This window comes from Dreissena polymorpha, chromosome 8, assembly GCF_020536995.1.
Source record: "Dreissena polymorpha isolate Duluth1 chromosome 8, UMN_Dpol_1.0, whole genome shotgun sequence".
NCBI classification, from domain to species: Eukaryota; Metazoa; Mollusca; class Bivalvia; order Myida; family Dreissenidae; genus Dreissena; species Dreissena polymorpha.
Window position 1 is genome coordinate 92,787,157 of NC_068362.1, and position 25,630 is coordinate 92,812,786.

The following is a 25,630-nucleotide window of genomic DNA, read 5'->3' on the forward strand; positions in this document are numbered from 1 at the left end:
TATATCATATTATGACCCTTTAAAAATTGTGCTGAACACCAAACTGATATATGAAATGTGAGAAATTTAGTAAAAACAATCAATAAATATGGGTGTTGACATACATGGGACTTAACATACAAACAGTTAGTAATAAACAAAGGGATGTCTTAAGAGTTGATGAATGCAAAGTATTTTAAAATAACCTGAAAACCCACCACCAAATATACAACCAGATGACAGTAATTAAACAATTCCGAAAATCTTTTGGCATCAATAATTAGAAAGAATTCAAAGAGAAAAAAGTAGCAACAAAGAGTTGTTATTGATTTAATGCTCTCTAGTGATCTATTAGAAATGTCAGTGATTAAAAACTTAATTCACTGTTTTAAATGTTAAAAAATATTTTTGAAAATTTTATGATAATTTTTACTGAATTAACATCATGATGTTATTATTCCGGCAAAATTGTGCACTTAACCTCTTTCGAAATGTAAACAAATCGTCTTAAAGCATAAAATAAACAGAATCTTTTTTTTCTGTAGATTGATGGTTTTATCAACTAATGAACACATTAAATAAATATTTTCATTCCTGGCTGTGCCACTTTTGAAAATACTAATTTCTCTGTAAAGTACCGTAGCACCTAAAAATATTAAGGATGTTGAAAAAAAAAACAACACTGCCATAAGCTTGAGGTAAGTTAAGCAATATAGACAAAACATTTGCTCAACAGAAAAACTGGAATCTTCTGGACTCTATACTCCTAGGAAGGCAAAAAACAACATTTATACAATATACAATAGGTTGATGTTGTTTGTTTATTTTATATAAAATAATGACATACAGAACCAATCTATGTTATCCAAGCCAAAACTATAGATGGCTTTCAATATATAACTTTGCATGGTTCAAAACAATAAAACATACTACACATGTACATCTCAGAAGAAGTTAAACTAAGAAAGAAAATACCAAACAGAAAAAATTATGCATAGATAACAGACTACTTCTACACAAAACTTTATACAAGAACCATACCATAAGCATTCTATTAAAATGAAATGTTCAACAGACAAATACCAAATTTTCTAAAACTACTCTAAATAAAAATCATAATATGTAAAACAATTTGATTTCTCTCAATGGCCTTAAACTTTTACTTGATCAGTACTTTCAAACATCTCAGTTTTCATACCAAAGCTGTTGTTCTTCAATAATAAGACTACCTGTATTAGATATACCGTAAAAATGCAGTCATAAGTCGAGATTTTTTTCCTTAAAAATTTGATTCAATTTACAGTCTTGACTTATGAGGTCGTCCATGAAAAAAAATGATGACATTCTACTAAGTTCGATCCCCGCGGAAATGGTTAAAGTTGTTGTTGTTGATGTACAGAAAACTTGTTGAAATACGACACACAAAATTTCCTCTTTTAACTGATACTTACCAATTAATATTACCACAGTTTGCCGCAACATTTCCCTTGTTTTTATTTTCATAATTTAATCCAAAGTTTTCATGTAAGCAGGTTTTTTTTTACGACTGAACGTGTAAACAAAAGATCGAGTCATTTTTAAAGTAGAGCGAGAATTGGCAACCTGTGTGAATTGACAGTTTGACGTCATCAAAGGAAAGCCGCCTCCTGTCAAGAAGCCATAAAGCATCACCCTTCTCGCCAATAAAATTTCTTTAATTTGTGAAGCGACATGTTTAACCAATCGCGAGTTTGTTATTCACTGGTTATCGTCCAATTATGTTTGAGCACTTGCATAGCTCCGCCTTTGAAACTGTTATGTAGAACAAAGGTGGAGTTAGCGGTCTATTGGTTATGTCAATCATTGTCATAAAAACGTGTAGGCTATTTTGATAGTCAGTTAAGTCTATATATTAAGTGATTATCATTTCACTTAATTTGACTCAATCCATTAAAATCATGAATGTCTATAAAAACGAAAACACCTTTTTTTTACAGATCTCCAAAACTTGTAAAACTGTTGCTAATGACATACTGTAGCACTGAGCTGTTGTTATACTATTGTATTACATTATAGCTCTAGGAGATAAGAAACATGAGCCTTGCTTTGGGAAAAGGGGGTTTAATGCATGTGCATAATGTCCGAGCAGGCAAATCAGGTAAATCAGTTTCCGCTTTTATTGATTTTTTATAAGTTAAAATTCAGTTTATGCGGAAAATGTTGTCCCTGAATGGCTTGTGCAGAATGCACAGGCTAATCTGGGATGATGCTCTATGCACATGCAATAAGCCCAGTTTTCCCAGAACGAGGCTAAATTGTAAAAGTTTAGCTTGTAATGAAGCGAGCGAAGCAAGTCAGCAGAGAGGCAATGTAGCAAATACCTTGACACTGGTCGGGATTCCGAGCTAGCTGTCGATTTCACAGACACTGCTCTATAAATAGTTGTGGACCTTGTACATGTATGGATTAAGTAAAGAACTTAGGACAAAATACCGCGGTTGAAAACAACTCAAAGCCATGATGTTGACAAGAAAAGATCATATGTTTGTCATGCAAGTCATTCAATATTAAATAAATATAATTTAATTTTTTTTTTCTTCCTAATACTATCTGAACAAAAACAGTTTAGAAATTAATCCTCCATATATAATTCATCATTTACCAGGATTCCCAGTGCAAAACTGTCCATTAACAAAATTCGACTCGCTATGGATTTTTGTATTATCATTTTGGCTCAAAAAGCTGTAGCCAAATAGAATTTTCTTCAGACAACTGTGTCAAATTGTAACCCATGCTTAATATAGCAAATTGTAGTATAAGCCCTGAAAATAAAGTAAAGCTATTTCAGTGTTTGCATTAGAAGCTGCATAAAACCCAGCACCCTGCGTTCACAATGCTGGCCACTGCAACCTCAGTGCAAGGGACTTACAAGGGACTCAAGGCCGACATTTTAGGGGACCCGTCTCTTGGGACCACTGGGGACCGGGACTTTAAAGAGTCACTGGTTTTCTCAGAAAGTAAAGCCTTTCTCAGATCCTCAAGTTTAGCCTTTCCTGAGGAAGATCTGGCTCTGTCCTCTAGCGAGACCTCGCTCAAGTTTGTAACATCTCTAGAGACTAATTTACTGGAAAGAGACAGAAAGGCTGGAAGTAAGTGTAAAGTAGACATGAGTAAGATAATTTTGGTGTAAATCCATTTATTTTAGCTTAATTGCACGGCCTAAGCTTATTGAAAGGCCCTCAAGTCCATTTACTGAGTAGAAACAGTATTTGGTGTCATCTGGAGTGTTCTTAAGAACGCTCCCTTAGTGGGGGTTGAATCCATGATCTACCAGACGCTTGACTGACACCATAATCCACTAGGCCACCGTAATGACCTATATAAAGTACATGAGCAAGATAATAAAGAAAGGTGATATTGTCACTTAGTTTTTCATAATAAAGTTTACGGAGATAAACAAGAACAGGACATAACTTGAAGTGTTGAATACTGCAAGATATTCATTTTTGAGGGACATTGATTGTTGTTGATTTCTTGGTTGACCGATCCAGAAAATAACTGAAGAAAATTCCTCATTTTTATTTCCGAAATCAGAAAACCATAAGAATTTAGGTGTCAACGCAATTTTTTTTTTTTTTGAAAAACCACAAAATTTCATGCCAACAAATATAAATTATTATACAGTAAGTAGAACAAAGGAAGAATACAGGTGAAAAGCTGGAAAATTAAAGATAGGTCACATAAAATTGGGACATGATAATCATCTCTGGATAAAATTTACTCAGTATTGAATAAGGAGGTATAAATGTTAATGTTAAGTGTTGATGTTAAAATGTGATATGGAAAATGAGACGGTGATTGTAATGGTCATAAAAACTGATACAGCGGATGATAGCGGCTCACATCGAAATGCTGTTTAAAATTGATACATCTTATGCTTTTTGAAATGAGGAAAATGGAATTAAATGTTTGGAACAATAATGGAGAAGAGAAAAATAATAATTCAGTCTTGAGCATATTACAAGATTGCCAGGCTAAAATACAAAATATAAATGAACATAAGTTTCTTTCTCTTTTATTGTACTTACAATCTTCAAATAAACAAAACCAACATAACAATACCAAAATGTTAACATTTGGATTATATTGGATATAACAAAAGTCACAAATTTTAAAAACAACACTATTATGGACATGCTTCAAAACCATGGACAATTAAAGGGCTAATAACAATCAAAAATTGCACATGCACTTTCTGTTATAAAACAATGGACAATTAAGGGACAGTCAAAACCATCAAAACATTTTGGACTATTGAGGCGTTACAGGGATATGTGGGTGGTTGTGGGGTTCTTACATGGCGACAGAACCTCGCCTACTTCTGGACCCAACCTCGGGTTCACTGGACAACACGGAATTTTGGTCTTGGGAATCACTGGACACCGTAAATCTACACATCGTGGCAAGTAATATATATGAGACACCCTCTAAGAAAATAGGGCTTAATCAATGAGCGTAATGTGTCGTCCCAGATCAGCCTGTATTCTTTCTGCCTAAACTGAATTTTGTTGAGTAGAGACTTTCTTTAAATGAAAATTCAATGAAAGAGGAAAGTGTCATCCCTGATTAGCACGTGTGACTGCACAGACTAATCTGGAACAACTCTAAGCACATGCATTAAGACCCATTTTCCCAAAGTGTACCTCAGATAAAGAATTTGTTTGTTTTAATAAATGATCACATTTTGTTTCAAAAGTTGTCATAATCTTGTTATCTGTTGCTGTTTTTTCTTCACAAAATTGAAATAAATGTGTAAATGTACAGAAGATGATGCGGAAGAAATATTTCTTGAATCTCACCTCTATATTTAAGTTTTCTTAAAAGTACATCATAACAACAAACTTTGCAGGAAAAAAAATCTCCATTTCCTTAAACTTAAAATCAGTTGCTGCTCCTAAAAAAATATAACAACTGTAAAACAAAACTCAAAAATTATATTTAAAAAAAAATCGATTACACACGGATAATCAAACATAATCTCTCTAAAAAAAATCTGAAAATCAAACAACAAATCACTCGGTCTAGTACACAAATCTCTCCAAAGGAAAAAATCTATAAAAAACCGAATCTCTCCAACTTGTACATAAAGCACTGAGCATCACATGCTGCTGTGTACCAACCTGTGCGTATCTGCAATTGAGCTTTGCTCCAGCAAAATGGGGCTTAATGCATGAGCGTAAGGTGTCTTCCCTGATTTGCCTGTGCAAACTTTACAGGCTAAACACTTTCCGCTTGTATGCAATTTTTGTTCAAAAGGTGATTGTTTTTTACTGAAAACTAAATTAAGGCGTTAAGTGTGGTCTCTGATTAGCCTGTGTTGATTGCACAGGCTAGTCTATGAGGACAATTACGCACATGCATTAAGCCTAATTTTACCAGAGCCTCACATTACCGCTATGTACCAACCTGTCTGTGTCTGTGCTGGTATCTGGGGATGTACCGCGCTTCTTCCCCTTAATGTGCTGCACCCCCAGCTGGTTGAGAAGTCTCTGGATCTCCTCGTGGTATTCACGGGGCTCATTGTTCTGTAGGGACCTGAACACACAGAAACATTTCATAATTTACCTTTGTTCTGGTTGTTATCAAGTATTGACTGTAATGCCTGAGTAATGAGTGTTAACTGTAATGCCTGAGTAATGAGTGTTAATGACGTTACCCACATATGAGGCGAACTCTGGGAAAACTGTGCTATACTTATAATGCATGTGCGTAAAGTTACACTTTAGCGCAAAACTAGATTTTCATTTGAATAGACTATCTTGAAAAGAGAAATTCCATGAAAGCTGAAAGTATCATCCTTAAAAGGACTGTGCAGTCCGCACAACTAATCTGGGATGACACGTTACACAAATGCATTAAGTCCAGTTTTCCCAGGATAAGGCTCAAAATGTTCATTGTTCTGGATGTTCTCAAAGTATTGCCTATGAAAACTTAATCACAAGAGTTAATGCATTAACCCACACTAAATGCAATCCCAAGCAAGGTATTGAGTTTCCCAGTTAAGCCTAAACAGAGCAGGACAGAACCCTGCAACCCCAATGCCCCCCCCCCCCACTGCCAATCTGACCCCTCCATGTCCATTTTTTTAACTGGATCATATTACACAGGAATTCATTTAATTAATTTTAATTCATTTTTTTAGTTTTATAAAATATATTAAATTTTCACTGAAGAACTTGTTTAAAAACTATTTTTACAATTAATATACATGTAATATGAAAAACATGTATATACAGTCGAAACCAGATGGCTCAAACTCGCTTGGCTCGAATTTCCGGTTGGCTCGAACTCTACACGAAGCACCAATTTTTTATTTCTATATATTCATATATTTTTTGTCAGATGGCTCGAACTCGCTTGGCTAGAATTATCAGATGGCTCGAACTGTTTCCACTGTCCCGGCCATAGTTTTCACACGTTCTTTTGTTCGGTCGGCTCGAACTCGCGTCAGGTTGCATAAAACGGTTAAGCGATTAGGACCTTTTGATTTAAGGCAAGCAATAATTGATGTCACACAGGTTGAAAACATGCCATCAACTCAATCGTTAATTGATTTGAGTAAAAAATGGCATTTTGTATAAAATCTGACTTTCTTGTAGACGCAGTATTATTATGGTTGAAACGGCTGACTCGCTTCTTGCTTAGCACTCTAGAGAAGGCACTGGTACCCAATCGGGGTGGATATCTAAAGCAGCACTACTAAAAGGGTCAGCTGTAGGATGTAAAGGGTCAAAGATAAAGTTGATCGTAAAAAGTTACACAGAAAAATATTAAGGCATTTCGGGCAATAGAAAGAGGCAAAAACAACAAAAAACGGAAATTGCCGTAGAATCAAGAATGCATGTTTTGTTTCTAAGTGTGCTTTTACAGGTACCTATATATGTGCTTCGTAAAACATGCTGATATAATTTACTATATGATATTTGTTTGATTCAATCTTTAACTGTTTTAGCAAATTGGTTAAAAAAATATTAAGGAGATATTTTCTTCTTGTTAATTCAAAAGTAGAAAGTAGTACGCAGTAGTACGGAGTTAAGGCAGTACGAATACTCTTTAACTGGAAGTGCACATGTATTGCAGACTTATGTTAGTAAATAGAAGTATATTATAAATTAGCTCGAATTCCGAATGGCTAGAACTATTGTTGTCGGTCTCGGCGAGTTTGAATCATCGGGTTTCGACTGTACATAAATGACACATTTTTTATTGAAAATATGTGTCCTCTCTTAAAAGTTCTTTTGACGCATTAGCAATAGTTGCAGGATTTGGTATATTTATTTTTAAGATTAGTCCACCACTTTCAAAGTGTAATGTTTCACAAATGAAGCAAAGTAATGTTCATTCACACATGACTCACACTTCACTTGCACTTCACTCGCACATCATTCACATTTCACTCACACATCACTCCCATCTAATCCACACTTGACTCACACTTGACTCACAAATCACTTGCACTTCACTAATACTTCACTCACATATCACTTACACTTTCAGTTTGCAGATCTGGTAGTAGATGCCGAGTTCACCAGAATTCTTCGTGTCCTTCTGAAGCTTGGAGGAGTCCATCAACTGGTTCCTTACCTGTCCACACAGTGATAATAAATTAACACTTTACTTCTCAGATAAACTCTTAGACCCATATGAGTCCTTTAGAAAATCCTATTAAATTAAAGAACTTTTTAGTACATTCAAGTTTTTATTAAAGGCTTCATTTCCAACCCTGAGGTACTGATGAGCAGCAAATGACAAAAACAATTATTTACAGGCTGTTCCCACCCTATGCTGGTTGCATTTAGCCATTTTCACTATGCTAATGAATGAAAACAAGAAACATCAAAGTAGCATAAAACCTAGACTCTATGAATGCCTTGATAGTTTTCGAGCAGAAAATATGCAGCTATTTTTAGTACCACTGACTGTGACTTTTCCCACCTCATGCAATCCCAAAAATTGAGTCAATGTCTAAATATATGACGTTTTATTACAGAAACTCTATTAGTTATCTTGTTATCATGTCCAGTCGTCGAAATTCGCACTAGTCCGACAGCAAAAAACTAGTATTTTTTCTTTCAGGCTTGTAGGAAATCCAATATTACAAGCCCGACATGCTTGTACAATTCATTAAACAGAAAACGAGTTCCACTTTCATTATCAATATTTGTAAACAAAGTTTTGAGCCGCTTAAATCAACAGCCGCATATGTTTTAACAAACTGCGCACACGTTCTGGGCAATCAGCCGATAAATGGATTACTGCGCATAAAGAGCATGGTTTTGTGGTTCCCAGATTACTATTATGTATAAATGTTTTGTGTTGCATTTGGGACACAGAGAGTAATGGACAAATAGTTGTCATTCAAGTACGTCGTTGAGGAATGCGAATCTGAGGTAACCGTGATTGACGCATTTGTCAACTGGCTTTTTGTAGAAGACCTGGCACTTAATTGCTTATATATTTTCTGGTGGTTCAGGTTTGCTCCCTCTTTCACATGGATATATGGGATACATTTCTGCTAATTTTTTACCTAAACTTGATGTATATATTTATAATTGTGATTTTATTGAAATCTGTGTGTGAAATAAATTTCTTCTTATTTCAGGATTCGAAAGAGGCTGGCTCAGATGACGAGGAAGCTAACTTGGATGAGGATGAAATTAATAAGAGATTTGTATTGTATTCTAAAGATTGAATAAATGAATGCTTCTTCTGATTTTTTATGTTATGTTTATCTGCATTTTAACAAAAATGTTTGCGCTAGTAAAATCTGACTCGGGCTTGTTCAAATTCCCATAGTATTAGCCCGACTTGCTTGTAGATTTAAATCTGAATTTCAATGACTGCATGTCTAATGATCACTTGTCTCACGACCAACAACATACCCCTAAATGTTGTTGTAACTAAATTTCTCATACAATTTGTTTCTGTTGATTCATGAATTGATGGTGAATAATTAATAAAATAAGAAATTAAGCTTTGCTCCGGGTAAACAGAGCTTAATGCATGTGCTCCAATTGTTGTCCTAAAAAGCCTGTGCACAGGCTAATCTGGAACACTTTTTGTACATGCATTATGTCCAGTTTTCTGACAGAACTCGGTTATTCTTACAATGAGTCCAAAGACTTGCTTATACAGCTGGGGAACATTCTGGCGTATGAAGGTGGCTGCAGATGTGGCGATGGTGGAAGCGTCTGACTTCTTGCCAGCATCAAGGTTACACTCGATCAGAGCACTGCAACATGATAGGTTACACACTTTCAGAGCACTGCAATATGACAGGTTACACTCTTTCAGAGCACTGCAACATGATAGGTTACACGCTTTCAGAACGCTGCAATATGACAGGTTACACTCTTTCAGAGCACTGCAACATGGCAGGTTACCATATATTGGAGTACTGCAACATGACAGGTTACACTCTATCAGAGCATTGCATCATAACAGGTTACACTATTAGAGCACTGCATCATTGCAGGTTACACTCTATCAGACCACTGCAACATGACAGGTTACACTCTATCAGATCACTGCAACATGGCAGTTTACACTTTATCAAAGCACTGCAACATGAAAGGTTGCATTCTATCAGAGCACTGTAACTTAAAAGGTTACATTATCAGAGCACTTCAACATAAAAGGTTACACACTATCAGAGCATTGCAACATGAATGGCTACACTATCAGAGAACTGCTATATGAAAGGTTACAATCTATCAGTGCACTTCAACATAAAAGAATACACTCTATAAGAGCTATGCAACATGGCAGGTTACACTCTATCAAAGCACTGCAACATGAAAGGTTACATTATCAGAGCACTGCAACATGCAATGTTACACTCATGACAGAAAATATAATATGAGACATGCTCTTTAAAAAGGGTCTTAATGCATGTGGGTAAAGAGTTGTCCAGGATTAGCCTGTGCAGTCATCACAGGCTAATCAGGGATGACACTTCCTGCATATACTTGATTTTTGTTAAGAAGTAACTTTCATTTAACAAAACATTTGATAAAAGTGGGAAGTGTCGTTCCTGATTAGCCTTGGCAGACCTGCAAACAGGCTCGGACCACACTGTATGAACATGAATTAAGCCCAATTTTCCCAGAAAGTGGCTCAATATCAAAAATCAAATACGATGAAATCGAAACTACCATATTAAAACCACATAAATACTTAAAATCAAGAAATATTCTGTACTATGTTTCGTAAAATAAAGTTTACCAATTAAAAATAAGTGTTCCCTATAGCAGTAGCCAAAATTTGAATGCTAGATGAGGTCTGGTAACAAAGATTTAACGAGATGCAAAATGCTCATTTTTATTTTTTGTGTGACAGTATATTCCATGTGAATTTCGAATTTCCTGCGATGATTTCCGAAAATTTACAAGCGAATACAAGATTGGCATCAGGCAGCTCATGCGAACTACGTCATGCTTCCAACCCTTCCCAAAGCCAACTTTGCTGATATCCCTGTTACTCACATCATCAGCTGAGCCCTCCACTCAAAATCCTTATCGTCAATCTCGTCGAGTGCTTTCACTACTGCGTGCAGGCTGCGGGCCAGGTACTGCTTGAAGTTTGTCTTGAGGAATGGCCGACAGAACTGCCAGTAGATTACTGAGGCGTTGTACACAAGGAAATGGTATCTGTAATAAACATTTGTTGCCAAAAATATTGTGTGTTTTATTTTTTATGACTTTTCGTGGAAACGTGAGTTTGTGGATTCCTGATTTTGGAAAAAAAAAAATTTTAAACAATAGGACAAAACATTTTTGTTTGACATTACTGCCTCATTAGAAAATACTTGTGTTTGAAATCTCATGTTTTTAAACTTTCATTAAAGATTCCATTGACAAACATTACTTTTAATAATATAATAATTTTATAATATAATATATGATAATTAAAAGTGGACTACGTACAGAGAAAGGTGAAAGTGAAAGGTTATGGACCCTTTCTTCATAATAGTCAGTTCTCTTGATAAATTTTATTCATTGACTGGCATGAAAATCAAACTTGGAAATTTTGCTTGATTTCTTGACACAGTTGAAAACAAAGCATTTATCTTTAAAAAAATGAGCCACTGGGAAAGTTGGGTTTAATGCATGTGCAGTACCCGTGGTCTAATCAGGGTCGCCACTTTCACTTTTTATGGAATTTCTTGTTTAAAAAAAGTCTCTTGTGACCAAAAATCAAGTCTATGCAAATTGTCACACTGATTAGACTGCACAGGCTAACTTTAGCCACATGCATTAAACCAAGATTTCTCAGATAAAAGCTTAAATATTAAGAATGAATATATACAGTACACGTACCTAGTATTTTCCTTAGCAAACGATATAGCCTTCAGCAAGTAGACGACAGCCTTTTCAAGCTGTTCTGGGATGGTAGCAGTTGGCGCCAGTATTTGGGCCTGACACAGGTACGCCCGACACAGGAACTGGTTAGACGGAGGAGGTTTCATGAAGTACATCTTTAAACATTCACGTGTGACCTCTATCATGCCATTCTGGAAATTGTCAGAGGAAATAAGTTAAGTGCAAAGGTAAATGAGCCGCGCTCATACAAAATGTGGCTCTGATGTCCGCATAGGCTAATCAGGGACAACACTTTCCGCTAAAACTTGATTTTCAGATGAACATTGAAAGGGAGGTAATCAGCTGAAAAGAGGAAAAATCACACCTCTGGACTTGCTTTAAGCAAAATGAACAATAAAAGCGGTAAGTGTTGTCCCTGTTTAGCCCGTGTGGACTACACTTTACACCTTCATTAATGCAATTGTAAGACTACACTTAATGGATAATCATGCAATTCTTAACATTTATTTCACCTACCAATGAAACTTGTTGTGCTGATACTATAATGTGCTTTTAATTCTTAAATGCAGTAACAAATCATAATTGGAAAAATATTATAAGTAACTATGTTTGACTAATTCTTGAATTGTTAGATTATCTTCAAAACTTTATTAACTCTTGTTACATTAACAGATACATGTACAGAGTACAAATAACAATATGATACTTGAATAAATGGGATAATTTTAGGAAACCAGCTTTATGCTATAAACATTTAGCATCAAACTAAATGAACAAACAGAATGCAATTTTTGTCCTACGATCAAACAAAAGGCTAGAGTAATATATGAAAATATGAGCACAACGCTCGTTCAGTGAGTATTAAGCTTGGCCAAGATATAAATTCCTCTGCTTGATTGTGACACTCCAGTGAAAGGTGACCGTCATGCCCTTCAGCCCAAACTATGTGAGCTTCGTTCTGAGAAATTTGGGCTTAATGCATAAAGTGTCATCCCAGATAAGCCCTTGCAGTCAGGATTATCAGAGACAATAATTTACATTTATGGTATTTTATAGTTTAGGCAGGATTAGCCTGCACAGGTTAATCTGGGATGACATTTCAAACACATGAATTAAGCCCCATTTCCCACAGAGAGGTGTATATTAGAATAAGACAATAACTAAAACATAAAATAATACAAACCTGAAAGGCAATCTCCGCACAGAGAACATACAAATCAGGACTGAAAGCATCTGGCCCATCCACTGAAGGCTTCGTTTCTGCAACATTTCGCAGTAGACCGTATGCTTGAAGCAATGCAGGATTCTTGTCTTGACCTGTAAGAAATGGTGGCACTAGAGCTGATATTGTAGTGGGCAACCAACTGCCAGGTTAGCTTCTGCTGGTAGAGCACCATGCTTGTGTTCCAGCTGTAGTGGTACACTTTTCCTCTCAGGGTTGCTTCAAAATTGTTGCCAAAAATGGTGCAATATTTGTGTAACTGTTCTAGAACTCTTTACCAATACTTCATGTTTGTTTGGATTTGTGTAAATATTTAACAGCCTTTTGTAACTGTCAAAAAATAGCAGCTAGTTAAGAATTTAAACCGGTAATGAACTTCATGTAATATGGCCATATCTCGTACATTTCAGTCACCCCAACAGACTCGTGAGAATGTGCTTAAAAATACAATAATTTTAATAAAATCAGAAAATATACAGGTTCAATTACAATCACATTAGACATATTTCCTCTGTGGTGTAAGTGTTAAACATATACTTTTACATTGAGAGGTTCCAGACTCAATTCACACAGTGGGAAAGCTTTTGTAATCAACTTTTTTTCTGTTGAAGTATTTCAGAATATTCCGAATAATACAGTGTCAATTAATACATTAAATTACATTTAAAATGTCAAAAAAGTGTGAACAAAACCATTTATTTTTCTAGTCCATATCTTCTAATTCTAAAACATTATAGAAAAAGGTATTTTAAATTCCCCTTGATCTGTGTACCCTAGGTACCATGTAAACATATTAAACATATTGTTTTTCCCGAAATCAGTACATTATGAACTATCCATATTTTTTAATATTTAAACATATGTTTTCATAATAGAACTTAATAATTCTAAATGGAGACTATTTAATTCTGAAAATCAAAGCTTAAGCAATGTGAACAAGCAAATTTCGTTGAATTGATATCCCCCGCCAATATACTTGTGGACACAAAAGTTTTCTGGACTGATGGACAACTCCAACGTGCATCATCCTATTATCCATATATATATACTCATACCGATACACAAAAAAAGCATTTTTTCAAGATACAAAGAGCCATAACTCTGTTATTATCCGATGGTGTAAAATGCTATTTGGCGTGCATCATCCTCTTATCAATATATATACTCATACCAAGTTTCAATGAAATTCGCCAAAGCATTTCCAAGACATAGCTCCGGACACAAAAAAGCATTTTTTCAAGATACAAAGGGCCATAACTCCGTTATTAACAGATGCTGTACAATGTTATTTGGCTTGCATCATCCTCTTATCAATATATATACTCATACCAAGTTTCAATGAAATTTGCAAAAGCACTTCCAAGATATGGCTCCTGACACAAAAGTGCAGAACGGACGGAAAGACGGATGAACAACGCCAAAACAATATCCCCCCGCCTATAGCGGGGGATAATAACTTTGGACTCAAGTGCTTTAATTTATGAATGATGGACTACATGTTATTACTCTAAATTACTTATTTTTGGACATTGCCGTGCCCCCCCCCCCCTCTGGGTACGGGCCTGAGTAACACCATTTTACATTTATTTCCACAAATTTCTCTCTGCAATGACATAATCATTATGTCGGATGTTGTGCAGACAAACAACCATATAAGACTTATTAATGTTTGAGTAAAAGTAACAAAAAGTCCTCAAACACAATGGGATTGAAACCATGCCAAACAATTTAAAGGCAGACACTCTATGTGGCATTGTAAAAGAGAGCTAGTATAGCAAGGTAGTATAAACGCTCAGCCTCCTTATACATCACCCTAATACATTCCAATACTGAACGGAACCCCTCTGTAAGGCACCATCATACAGGATGTGGGTACAATTGGATGCACAGAGTTCAAATAAGTTGGTTTTAAAGCAAATTCAGACCAAATGTGTCTGTATAATGGCTCCGTGACAAATCCTCCCTTGGCGAACACAGGGGTTCAGTTTTCTTAACTTAAATTTATATTTCCAATTCCAAGATGCGCATTATGTTGACGAAATTTCACAGGTTCGATCTTTAAGAGAAGTAAGTCAATGGTACGTTTTGTATCACGCCGAGCCATAAACTTTATGGGAAGAAGAAGAAGATTCAAACCTATTCAAAGTTATTGAACTAATTTTGTACCTTGTCGGTTACGAACATATAAGGTACGAATAGACATACATCAGCCTTCTGACGAAGTGTCTGTGCGTTTGACATAAACATACCGCTGGTTTTTTCGGCGGAAATCAATAAGGATCTTATACTCGTATCCATGTTGTTTTCTTAATCTTGAACGTTTGTTTCACGCACTCAAACGCTGAGAATATTATGAAGCACTTGCTAAAGACGCCATTTTGTTTGGATTGCTTACAGTATTCAAATTTTAGTCCTCCGCAAAAAAATAGTGCAAAGAATATATCACTTTTTATTGTGACTTGTGAAATATTTTTCAATATTAGGAATATAAAATAGTCGGCCGAACTTTCAAAACAATATTTTATGAAAATTTACTGGCTAGCTATATGATATTTGTTCATTAGCGTTTGCAGATAGTCCATAGAAACGCATGTATATAAAGGTTGCAAATAACTAATTGACCTTATCGCAACATCCGGGCACTTGCGTCAGTTAGAGTTACACGCCCCTTGACGACGGTGAAAACAAAAGCGCTGTCGCCATTTTATTTGCATTGAAATATTTAACACTGCTCGCAATTTTCTTAAGTTAAGGCACATCTTCGCGACCATTTTTTAGAATAAAATACCCAGAAATAGAAATTCTTTCATAATAAAATTTAATTTAATGAACGAACACAAATAAGGATGAAAACAAACAACCAATTAATTTTAAATATATGCAACATATAGTAGCTGATTTGAACCTCTATATTTGTTACCTTATAACCTTGTTACGTATTAAATAAATTCTCATGATAAATGTTATTGTTTTTTTTTAATTCACACCAATTTCGACACTTTTTGTTTCCGCATGTTAGGTATTTGAATGCCCCTTTCTTCATCACAAACCGATTATCTCGTTATGATCGGATACTGTCCAGACAAAGAAAACACGGTGTCATAAAGCCAGCTGGGGACCTATACTTGGGACTCTGCATAAACCACATGTGGTCATTAAACACAATTTATGATACCTCTATGTCATCTCTTGTCATACTGAGCAGTCATTTAAGCCAAATTTTTAATGCCGAAATAATTTAATATACAGTTGCTTTATAAAACACGTTGACACCTTAAATAAACATTTAATTAAATTAAATGCAATATTTTTCATTTGATTGTTTGCATCAGTCTTAAAATCGTGTAAGCTTTTGTATTCTGGTGTTTAATTGCCCCTTTGTTTTGCATAATCCAATTATCTCGTTTTGATCAAATATTGTCCAAACTTAACTGACAAAAAGGTTTCATAAAACACACTGGGTGGTTCAGACAGTGTCATTTAACACGATAGATGCCACCATGTCTCCTCTTTCTGGTAGTATTAAGCAGTCATTTGGATGAATAATTAACGCCGATGTACTTAACAGTTGCTTAAATTAGATATGTGACATATGGTCAAATATAAAGTCATGTCCAATTTAGATAATCAGAAATTTACACCGTAAAGATACTAGCCCGATTAATTTATTAAAGTATTTAATAATTATAAAATTTACGTAAAAAAACAAGTAACGTATTTAGCGTGTATCAGTTAATTAAAAAGACGTCATTCCGTATTAAGATTTAATGTTACGACAATAAACGATCGACATCATGAAAAAGAAATTACGTTTGACAGCAACGGGGGTAAATAATGTTTGAAAAACAAATATTTATACAGATATATGTGTGTTAATTTTAATATTTGTCACTCGTTCTCATTACAATGAACACAACTAAGGCTTTCAGTAAGTCATGTACCAGATGTCCCTACGTATTTTACAGCTTCACATTAGCATGATAAATTGACTTAGTAGAAATATAATTATAATGTTCGAAGATGAATGAACCCTGAAAAGAACGACAATACTCGTTACATCAACATCTACCAGGATACTCCCATTATTACAGAATTAACAAATTTACACGGTGTCTCAGTGAGAAAGTTAATCATGAATGTCGCCGTACTCGATCATCGGCCACTTGGTCGGGTCATTTTTCCAACATTCAGCTTGCAATTTGTACGGACATTCATTAAGTCCAATTAGTTTTATTTTCTGATCATATCGGGCTTTCGAAGTGCAATCTAACCCTTCATAATAGTCAAAAGACATTTTAAACACCAATTCCAGGACATTTTATTACCTATCGACTTCCCAATAGGAATGCAATTGACGAAATATCAGCAGAGGTGCTCAATCCGCGTAGTAAATCGTACCGTATCTAGGGCGTTGTTTTCACCGTCGCTAAGGGACTGCCCCTTTTGTGACGTCATCGCGATAAGGTCAATTGATGGTGATTGCAGTTGAATATGCAATCGTGATACATCGGCTATCTCGGATTCCTCCGTAAGATAGGAATATAATGTACGCATATGTCATAAATTTTGCTTATTCCAGGTTGGCACACAGGTGGTTAGCGTGTGGCTATGATATTAATTAGTGAAAACCTCATTTTGAATGATAAATAATCATATTATAACGAAAAATTAACTTTTCTGAAAAAAAATATTTCACTATCAAATATATATATAACAAGGTATGCAACTCAAAATCAGCCCAAAACGGGGTGCATCGCTTTGAACAGCCATATCTTTATCAATTTTGCAGCGATTTTCACGATTTCGGTCTTATTCAACGCAGAAATGAATTTCCTTTCTGGAAATGTATATGTCTTGCAATATTTTTACAAATGCTGGGTCAACTTTTAAGAAATAACACGATACACAACACGCATGACCCAGTTGACAGTGATCATGCTGTCTTTAAGACTGAAATCTTCACGGAGTAAAGGGCAACTTCCCTATAAAGTTCATGTAGTTCGATACCATAATTCAATAAAACGTATGAAAAAACATTATTACTGTTCTTGTCGTTACATTCTGCATCAAGACTAACTGTCCAGCGCCGTTTGAAACCTTTGTTTACATACATTTCAACTAACTGACATTTTAAACATACGAGTGATTTCATTGGTCCAATGCGGAGGTGTGTCTTTACAACTGGAGATTTCATTCATAAAGAATACATGATCACTGTCAACTGGGTCATGCGTGTTGTGTATCGTGTTATTTCTTAAAAGTTGACCCAGCATTTGTAAAAATATTGCAAGACATATACATTTCCAGAAAGGAAATTCATTTCTGCGTTGAATAAGACCGAAATCGTGAAAATCGCTGCAAAATTGATAAAGATATGGCTGTTCAAAGCGATGCACCCCGTTTTGGGCTGATTTTGAGTTGCATACCTTGTTATATATATATTTGATAGTGAAATATTTTTTTTCAGAAAAGTTAATTTTTCGTTATAATATGATTATTTATCATTCAAAATGATGTTTTCACTAATTAATAGCATAGCCACACGCTAACCACCTGTGGGTTGGCAGTCCTCTTCTGAATGTCGTCAATTACGTTGAGCGCACGTGGATCCGGGGATCAATGTGGAAGCCGGAGAACTGGAGCGTCTATAGACAAACAGTTAGGACTAACAACGATGTTGAAGGTATGCTTTTATTCAAAGAACAATTTATGTTATTCTTTATTTTTTCATTTTACGTAACGTAATAAACAACATCGTTTACAGCATTTTTATTTCGCCTAACATAATAAACAACAGTGTTCACAAACTTTGCTCAATAAATAAACATTATTTCAGGGTGGCATCGAAGAATCAATACGCGAGCCGGGCGTGCTTACCTTGGATTCTACATGCTTGTCCCCCTTTCCCTTTTATATGTAATATTAATGTTTGGTGTAATATTGTTTGCAAATAAATTTGTGTTGCGTAAAGGTAAGTATATTATTATACCGTTTATTGAGTAGAGTTGTATTTGATTATATATTTTTGTTTTATATGTAAATATTTATGTTTGGTGTAATATGTAAGGATATTATTATACCGTTTATTGAGTAGAGTTGTATGTTAATGTATTGTGTAATATTGTGTTGTATGTGAATAAATGGATTTTTGTGAATCATTAACAACATTGTGTTATGTAATTTAATTGCAACATTTTAAATACTTCAATTTATCTAAATGTATTTAATTTAACAACAAAAAACATGTTGTTTTAACTGAAAAGAAAGGTGTCAATCAAAGGTGCTAAAGATTCCCGGTATTATTCACACCTATATATTACCATTGTGACGAACCCTTTACCCGTTTTCTACAGTAAATTCAGTGTGACGAAACTGCAGTGTGACGAAACCTCCGTAAACCACAAATTGTATTGTATTAGTTTCGAACGACACTTTCCGTTTTTATGATACTTTTCATTTAAAGAAAGTCTCATTTTAGCGAAAATCCAGTTCGGGTGTTAAGTGTCGGCCCTGATTAGCCTGTGCGGAATGCATAGGCTAATCAGGAATGGCACTTATTGCACATGAATAAAATCCCTTTTCACAGAGCGCAGCTCATATGCTTGTGGGGCATTTCCACATGAACATGACTATATAGCAATAATCTGATGATTTAACAACTACCCAATCGATTAAAGTTAAGTTTTTGTTCTCCATCTCATAAACAAATCAAACCGCAAGCGGCTTTGAAAGTCTTTTGGAAAGATAGAGGGAAGTTTCTTCTGAAGTAAATGTTAAAGGAACAGTTGACCGAATGAAAATTTAAAAGGCTATCAAAAAGAAAAGTTTTCATTAATAAAGAATAACAGTTACCGTAATTACTTTATGTTTTCGGACACTTAAAAATAATATTTTTTTTTTCGTGTCCAAAAACTTAGATACGAAAAATATTCACAAAATACAGGTGTCCGAAAACTTAAAGTCGAAAATTGAAGTGTTCGAAAATATCGTCCATTGTATCAACGACTACCGGTAATAGAACGTGCCTGTAAAATACCATGCCGTATAGTATAAATAACATTTATATATGTTTGCAGTGCAATTTAAATTATTTTAAGCACGTGCTTAATTTATTTTACAGAAAGTTACTATAAGGTTGTACTTTGACCAACGAGTTCAAAGATGAGCATGTGATGTACCGATACTCGCTAGTATGAACCTGTAACTAACGCAATAAAAAAAGCTATGAATTCTTTGTGTGTTAATTTCCGATAGTTGTTGTCTATTGAAATTATATGGAACAAAAATATATACACGGTAAAATTAAACATGCTGCTTCCTTAATACGGCATCAATTCAAATGCTATCGGGCGAAACCATTCTTTAAAAGCAGTTCACAAGGTTATTTACAAAATAACGCAAATGTAATGGTCCGTTGCCCTCAGGCATGCACCTGCCTGGTTTTATGATGTTAATCTGGTTGTAAAAACCCCATGATCAAAGTGTCATAAGATATCAAAAACACGACCGAAATTTGGTAAAATAGCGCTGTAAAATATACTGTCCGAAAACTTAGAGACATTAATTATGGACGAAAACTCGTGTGATCGAAAATTAAGAGTCACGAAAAATAATTATTTTTGCTAAAAACGGGAGTGTCCGAAAACATAGAGTAATTACGGTAAGTTGGAAATACTCTTTTCCGACCGGACGTTTATTTCAAGTAATCTTTTAATAAAATGTATTCCGAAAATTATTTGAAAAAATGTTGAACGATTGTGTTTATAATTTTACGAATTGAGTGTTGTTTAATGAACTGCATTTAACGGACATAATAAAATAAACATTATAGACCATGCAGTTGAATGTTATTGTTTATATTCGGGATTTTCAGCGCATGCGCACTCACTGGTTGGCAAAAACACTGGTTACAGTAACGTAAAACATGTATAAAGGGCTCTTGTTAAGTCAATAAATTGGTAATAATTATATATAAGACCGAAATACACATTAAAACTAATAAAATATAGTGCAAATATATCATATTTAGTACCAAATAGATGTATATTTACAAATCAAATTTCCTCGTCATAAAAATACGTAGTAGTTATAAGCATAGAGTCCCGGCATAGAGTAAACGTGATCGGAAGACTAAATACTGACAATTCCACAAAACAAAACAATAAATTAGCCGTATTCTTTCTGATAGTAAGACTTAAATAAATTATATTTCAACAATAATAAAAATGTATTAATTTCATTATTATTGTAAGTGGTGTGGATAGTGCTATTTTTCATTAGCGATCGATAGTGTCAGAGGTGCATTTAATCAATTACAAAACAAAGCCCTAAAAAGCGTAACACATAACAATTTTTTAAAATGTTGTGGTGATTTTCATTTACAATAAATGACAATATTAATACAATTTAGCGGAAAAACCCTGCATATTATGCAAATTGAACTGTCTTTGTATGTAACTATATTGAAATCTCTACTAGTAATATGGAGTGCTAAAAATATAGCATTTTATGATAAATGCATATATTTAATTTATTTAACGCAATTATGTTTTATCCTATTGTGATTGCTTTTGTTCATGATGGTGTTTCTTACACTGCAGTTATGTACAATCTTCACATGGTGCACGTAATAGCTGAGTATACTTTTGCCGGTACCCGTTAAATACCTTACATGCGTAGCAATAAAATTGCACAATATTTTAAATGTATAGTTATTCAACAATGTATTATCATGATTAAAATGCCTAAAATATAAATAGTTCATGTCAATCCATTTCCCATAAATGTCTTTATTTTTGTTTAATGTTAAAATATTTTATTGAAGCAACTGTTCAGTATTTAAGCTTTAAAATTTGGCTTAAATGACTGCTCAATATGCCAAGAGATGACATGGAGGTATCGTAACTTGTGTTTAATGACCAGACACTCGTCTGCCACATGTGGTCTAGTCAGGGACCCAAGTTTAGGTCCCTGGGTTTACTTTATGACACCGTGTTTTCTTTGTAATTGTCTGGATAGTATCCGATCATAACGAGATAATCGGTTTGTGATGAACAGAAGTGCAATTAAACACCGGGATATAAAAGCTGCCAAAAACTATTCTAAATTTTCCACTCAAGAGATCATAGAAACAACAATATTATCGTATGTGATTTTAACCTTAAGCACCCCTGCTGGATCCCCGAGGGCGATCCACGATGCGACGATAATGCGGAAAACCTATAAAAACTAATGAATAACACCAGCCTCAATTTCTTAAACGACGGACAAGTCACAAGACTGTCCGACCGCGCCGATCAACTCGACAGCGCTATTGACCTCGCACTTACGTCAGATAACCTTCAGGCAATAAGCGATTTCAATGTAATTGACAATTCGTTTGGTAGTGACCATCTCCCTATCGCAGTAAATATAAAACTAAGAATAGAACACTCCCTTCCGTCAATGCAGCATAAGTGAAAAATCCACAAGGCTTCACATGAACAATGGAATAACTTTAAAGCTCAATGCGATAATGAATTTATCCCTAACCAAGATACTACAGACTCTAACACCCACTTCCAATCCTATTTAACTAAACTTAAAACAGCGCTAGACAACTCAATCCCTGTAGCTAACAAGAAACCTAAAAAGATCAAACGTTCTGTACCCTGGTGAAATCAAGAATGCGAAGCAGCCATTAAAAATCGCGAAAATGTAGGAAAAATTGCATCAAAACCAAAACAGGCCCTAAATACGAAAAAATTAAAGAAGTGCGCGCAATGGTAAGACAAGTAATTAAAAAAGCGAAATTAGATAACTGAATGACTTCTGCAACAATCTCTCGTACAAAACCACTAGCAAGGAACTTTGGGATCAGGTGCATCGAATGCAGGGCAGACCGCCCCCCATAACTCCTATATTCCGTATAAATGGAGAAGTTCTAGTAACCAACGCCGATAAAGCTACAGCCCTAGTGGATCACTACCAAGCTGTAAGCAGCGACGAGGGCTACTCTCAATCATTCATAGCGCGTAAACTTAAAATGAAAACTGAATTCTCTGCCTGGCTTAAAACTCATAAAAAAGACAAAACTCATTAATATAATGCCCCGTTCAGCCTTTTTGAACTAGAAACAGCCCTCCTTACATGTTAAAACGGCGCACCAGGCGATGATAACATCCACTATTAAATTCTCAAGCAACTGCCTCTCTCCGCCAAACAGGATCTGCTTGCTTTGTACATGTACAACAAATCATGGGCTGAAGGTACTCTGCCTGACGAATGGCATGAGGCGACAATTATTCCAATCCTCAAACCCAATAAACCTAAAGAAATCCCAGCCTCATATCGACCTATATCCTTAACCTCTACATTCACTAAATTAATGCAAAAATGATTAAACCACGTCTCTGCGCATACCTCGGAAAGCATAATAAGATTTCGAAATCTCAATCAGGGTGTAGAGCCCACCACTCATGCGAGGATCATTTAGTGCGCATTGAAGCCGACATTAAAAGAGCTCAAACCCTCGGCCAATCGGTGGCTGCCGTATTCCTAGACCTCACGACAGCGTTCGATAAATTATGGAACGAAAACGCGATCCAATGCTACATAATTTGGAATACAGGGCACTATGCTCAAATGGCTTGCAGCCTTCCTCACAACGCGTAAAATAAAAGTAAGAATGCAGGAAGCGACCTTCGAAACGGCCAACACCATAAACGGCTGCCCTCAAGGAAGTGTTCTCTCACCCATACTATTTTCAGCCACAATGAACACTGAACAACTAGATAGTACAATTAAAGACCATCATGCTCAAAATAACATCGATCTAATTAACCTCTCCCTTTTCGTAGATGACAGTACTATTTGGACCACCGCGAAATCTCCTTAACTAGCAATTGCCAAAATTCAAAAAGCCTTAACTGCTATAGAAACTTGGAGTTCAACATACGGTTTGCAAATTAATCCTGCAAAAACCCAAGCTATTGTTTTTTTTTCAAACGGCGCATCCAAAACGACATCTTACAAAATTGCAGACCTTCCCCAATTAACTCTATGTGGCACTCCGCTGCCGTATCTCGACAAAATTACTTTCATAGGGATGACATTTGACAAATACTTAAAGGGGCCTTTTCACAGATTTTGGCATATTTTGAAGTTTGTCATTAAATGCTTTATATTGATAAATGTAAACATTGGATCTTAAAAGCTGCACTTCAAGAATAAAATATAAAAAAAATAAGAAAAACCTCAGCAGGGCTCGAACCAGTGACCCCTGGAGTCCTGGAGTAAAAACGAATTAGACCACTCGGCCATCCTGCCAAGTATATATGACAGACGTATTTTATACTATATATAATCAATCTTCGTAGTTTCACAAAATTAAACGACAAAAACAGAACTCTCCAAATTATTCAATCGTTTCGCGTTGCAACGCTTTATAATTTTCAGGTTTTTAAATCGTCAAAAGATGCACATAATGGATATTATAGAGCATGGTAAATGTTCATTTTTACTGTTTCCTCACAAATATCATAACTAAAACGAAAATTTGCGAATCTGATACAACTTTTTCAATTTGTCTAAAGGACCCTTTAAACTAAGCAATAGTACTATAGCACTTCGCATTAATGAGACGATACCGAAGAACTAGTATTAATGAATACGACTATACATTTCTCTATCCCTGACAAATTATACTGCACATCGTATACCCGAAACAATAGCCGTTAGACTACATACTTATGATAAATTAGTTTTAAATCACCAATTAGCTTGGAAATGAACAAAAATATATACAAAAAGACTAAATTGGAGCCTTTTAACGATTTACAATTACCTCCCCTGCAATAGAAAATATATAAGGAATCTCGCATTACTACGAACGATCGAAATACCAACATTTAAATTAATTCAATTCTTTGCCCATGCTACGCGACAAACAAAAAACAAGCTGAACACGTTACATACAACTTATTAAAGATAATTAGATTCATTACCCATACTCCTGAAACGCCGACTTATAAAGTGCGATAAACCGCCTTTAAGCACTTGGCACATTAACAAATATGAACATTGCACACCTAACTCCTTACGTGAACCGACGTCTTTAATCGCGAAATTAATACCCGCTAATGACTACCGCCAGAAACACTAATCAGCTCACTTCGATAAAAAAAATAAATACTCTAGATTCATTGTGTCCTAACTAAACTAGCAAATAACCCGAAAATCCATGCGAATTCATTATTAAATGTAACAACGACATTACATAGCGCCTCAGCAGTGCGTGAGCGCCATGATGAATGTAATAGTTGCTTAGCCTATACCGTTATCCCTTTTTTGTTTCAGAGTTTATTTACAGGTCCTACTGGCCTCTTCACGAGGTTATTGTAGCCCGACCTGCCTCTGTGACCTTTCAGGGGAAAAAGATTAATTTAGAGCCAAAGTAGGTCAAATTTACCCCGGCTTCCCGGGTATTCGCCAAAGAAATAATTTAGATCCAAATAGACCTGTGCACGGTGGCCAATGAGACCTTAATGTGCACTGGTAGACAATAGACAATCTCAAAGACAAAATTCTGTCTGGACGCAGCTCCCAAGGGTCTGCAGCTCGCCGCTCTGCCTTTATGGCCACGCTCGAAGTCACCGGCCGTCGTCTTCATCCCCGAGACGGTTTCCCCAGCACGTTGAGCGTACTGAGTACCGCCGTCCCGAGGTCTCTCTATAGGGCCACCCCCTCGATGTTCTTGGGGCTGCTCCGAGCCCCCCCCCCCCCCGGGAGGAGCAGCCCATGGTCCGTCCCGTATGTCTCCCACACTGGTGGTCTCGCTGTCCCACTGTTTCGTCCCCCTACAGACGGGACCTCTGGCAGGGCCGGGCCAGTGATCTCTCGACGATAAACTGCGGGTGACAAGTCCGCTGCATCTTGGACAAGACAGCAATCCCAGCAGCGTGGAAGACGTCCGGCTCGAGGGTGACGCAGAGCCACCCGCAGAAGTTCCCCTCTATAAGGAAATATGCACAGGTGAGAAGATCTTCTGCGGGCGACTCTCGCCTCGGTCGAGACGCGCACGCTCCAGCTG

General features: G+C 35.8%; 1 protein-coding gene and 1 long non-coding RNA gene across 10 annotated transcripts in view; one reads left to right on the forward strand and one right to left on the reverse strand.

Annotated features, from left to right (window-relative positions):
• Nucleotides 1–14,972, reverse strand: part of LOC127842757 (cilia- and flagella-associated protein 46-like) — a 152,665-nt gene extending 137,693 nt beyond the window's left edge. For 4 of the 8 annotated variants that reach the window (XM_052372466.1, XM_052372465.1, XM_052372464.1 and 1 more), the window contains exons 1-7: nucleotides 14,811–14,972; nucleotides 12,523–12,656; nucleotides 11,337–11,530; nucleotides 10,503–10,667; nucleotides 9,127–9,250; nucleotides 7,508–7,602; nucleotides 5,425–5,553 (exon numbers count right to left, since the gene is read on the reverse strand). In XM_052372466.1, the coding sequence (XP_052228426.1) occupies nucleotides 5,425–5,553; nucleotides 7,508–7,602; nucleotides 9,127–9,250; nucleotides 10,503–10,667; nucleotides 11,337–11,530; nucleotides 12,523–12,656; nucleotides 14,811–14,859 (890 nt within the window). In that variant the 5' untranslated portion in view covers nucleotides 14,860–14,972. Of the gene's footprint in view, nucleotides 1–2,339; nucleotides 2,391–2,887; nucleotides 3,083–5,424; nucleotides 5,554–7,507; nucleotides 7,603–9,126; nucleotides 9,251–10,502; nucleotides 10,668–11,336; nucleotides 11,531–12,522; nucleotides 12,657–14,810 lie in introns of all 8 variants that reach the window. The other 4 variants (XM_052372461.1, XM_052372460.1, XM_052372459.1 and 1 more) reach the window with 2 other exon arrangements.
• Nucleotides 14,973–14,994: 22 nt separating this feature from the next.
• On the forward strand, nucleotides 14,995–18,716 carry LOC127842763 (uncharacterized). Of its 2 annotated transcripts, none has more exons than XR_008031866.1 (3): nucleotides 14,995–17,089; nucleotides 18,095–18,244; nucleotides 18,398–18,716. It is a non-coding gene; the product is annotated as an uncharacterized LOC127842763 (long non-coding RNA). The 2 variants fall into 2 exon arrangements; XR_008031865.1 differs by having other exon boundaries at nucleotides 14,996–17,107.
• The last annotated feature ends 6,914 nt before the right edge of the window (nucleotides 18,717–25,630 follow it).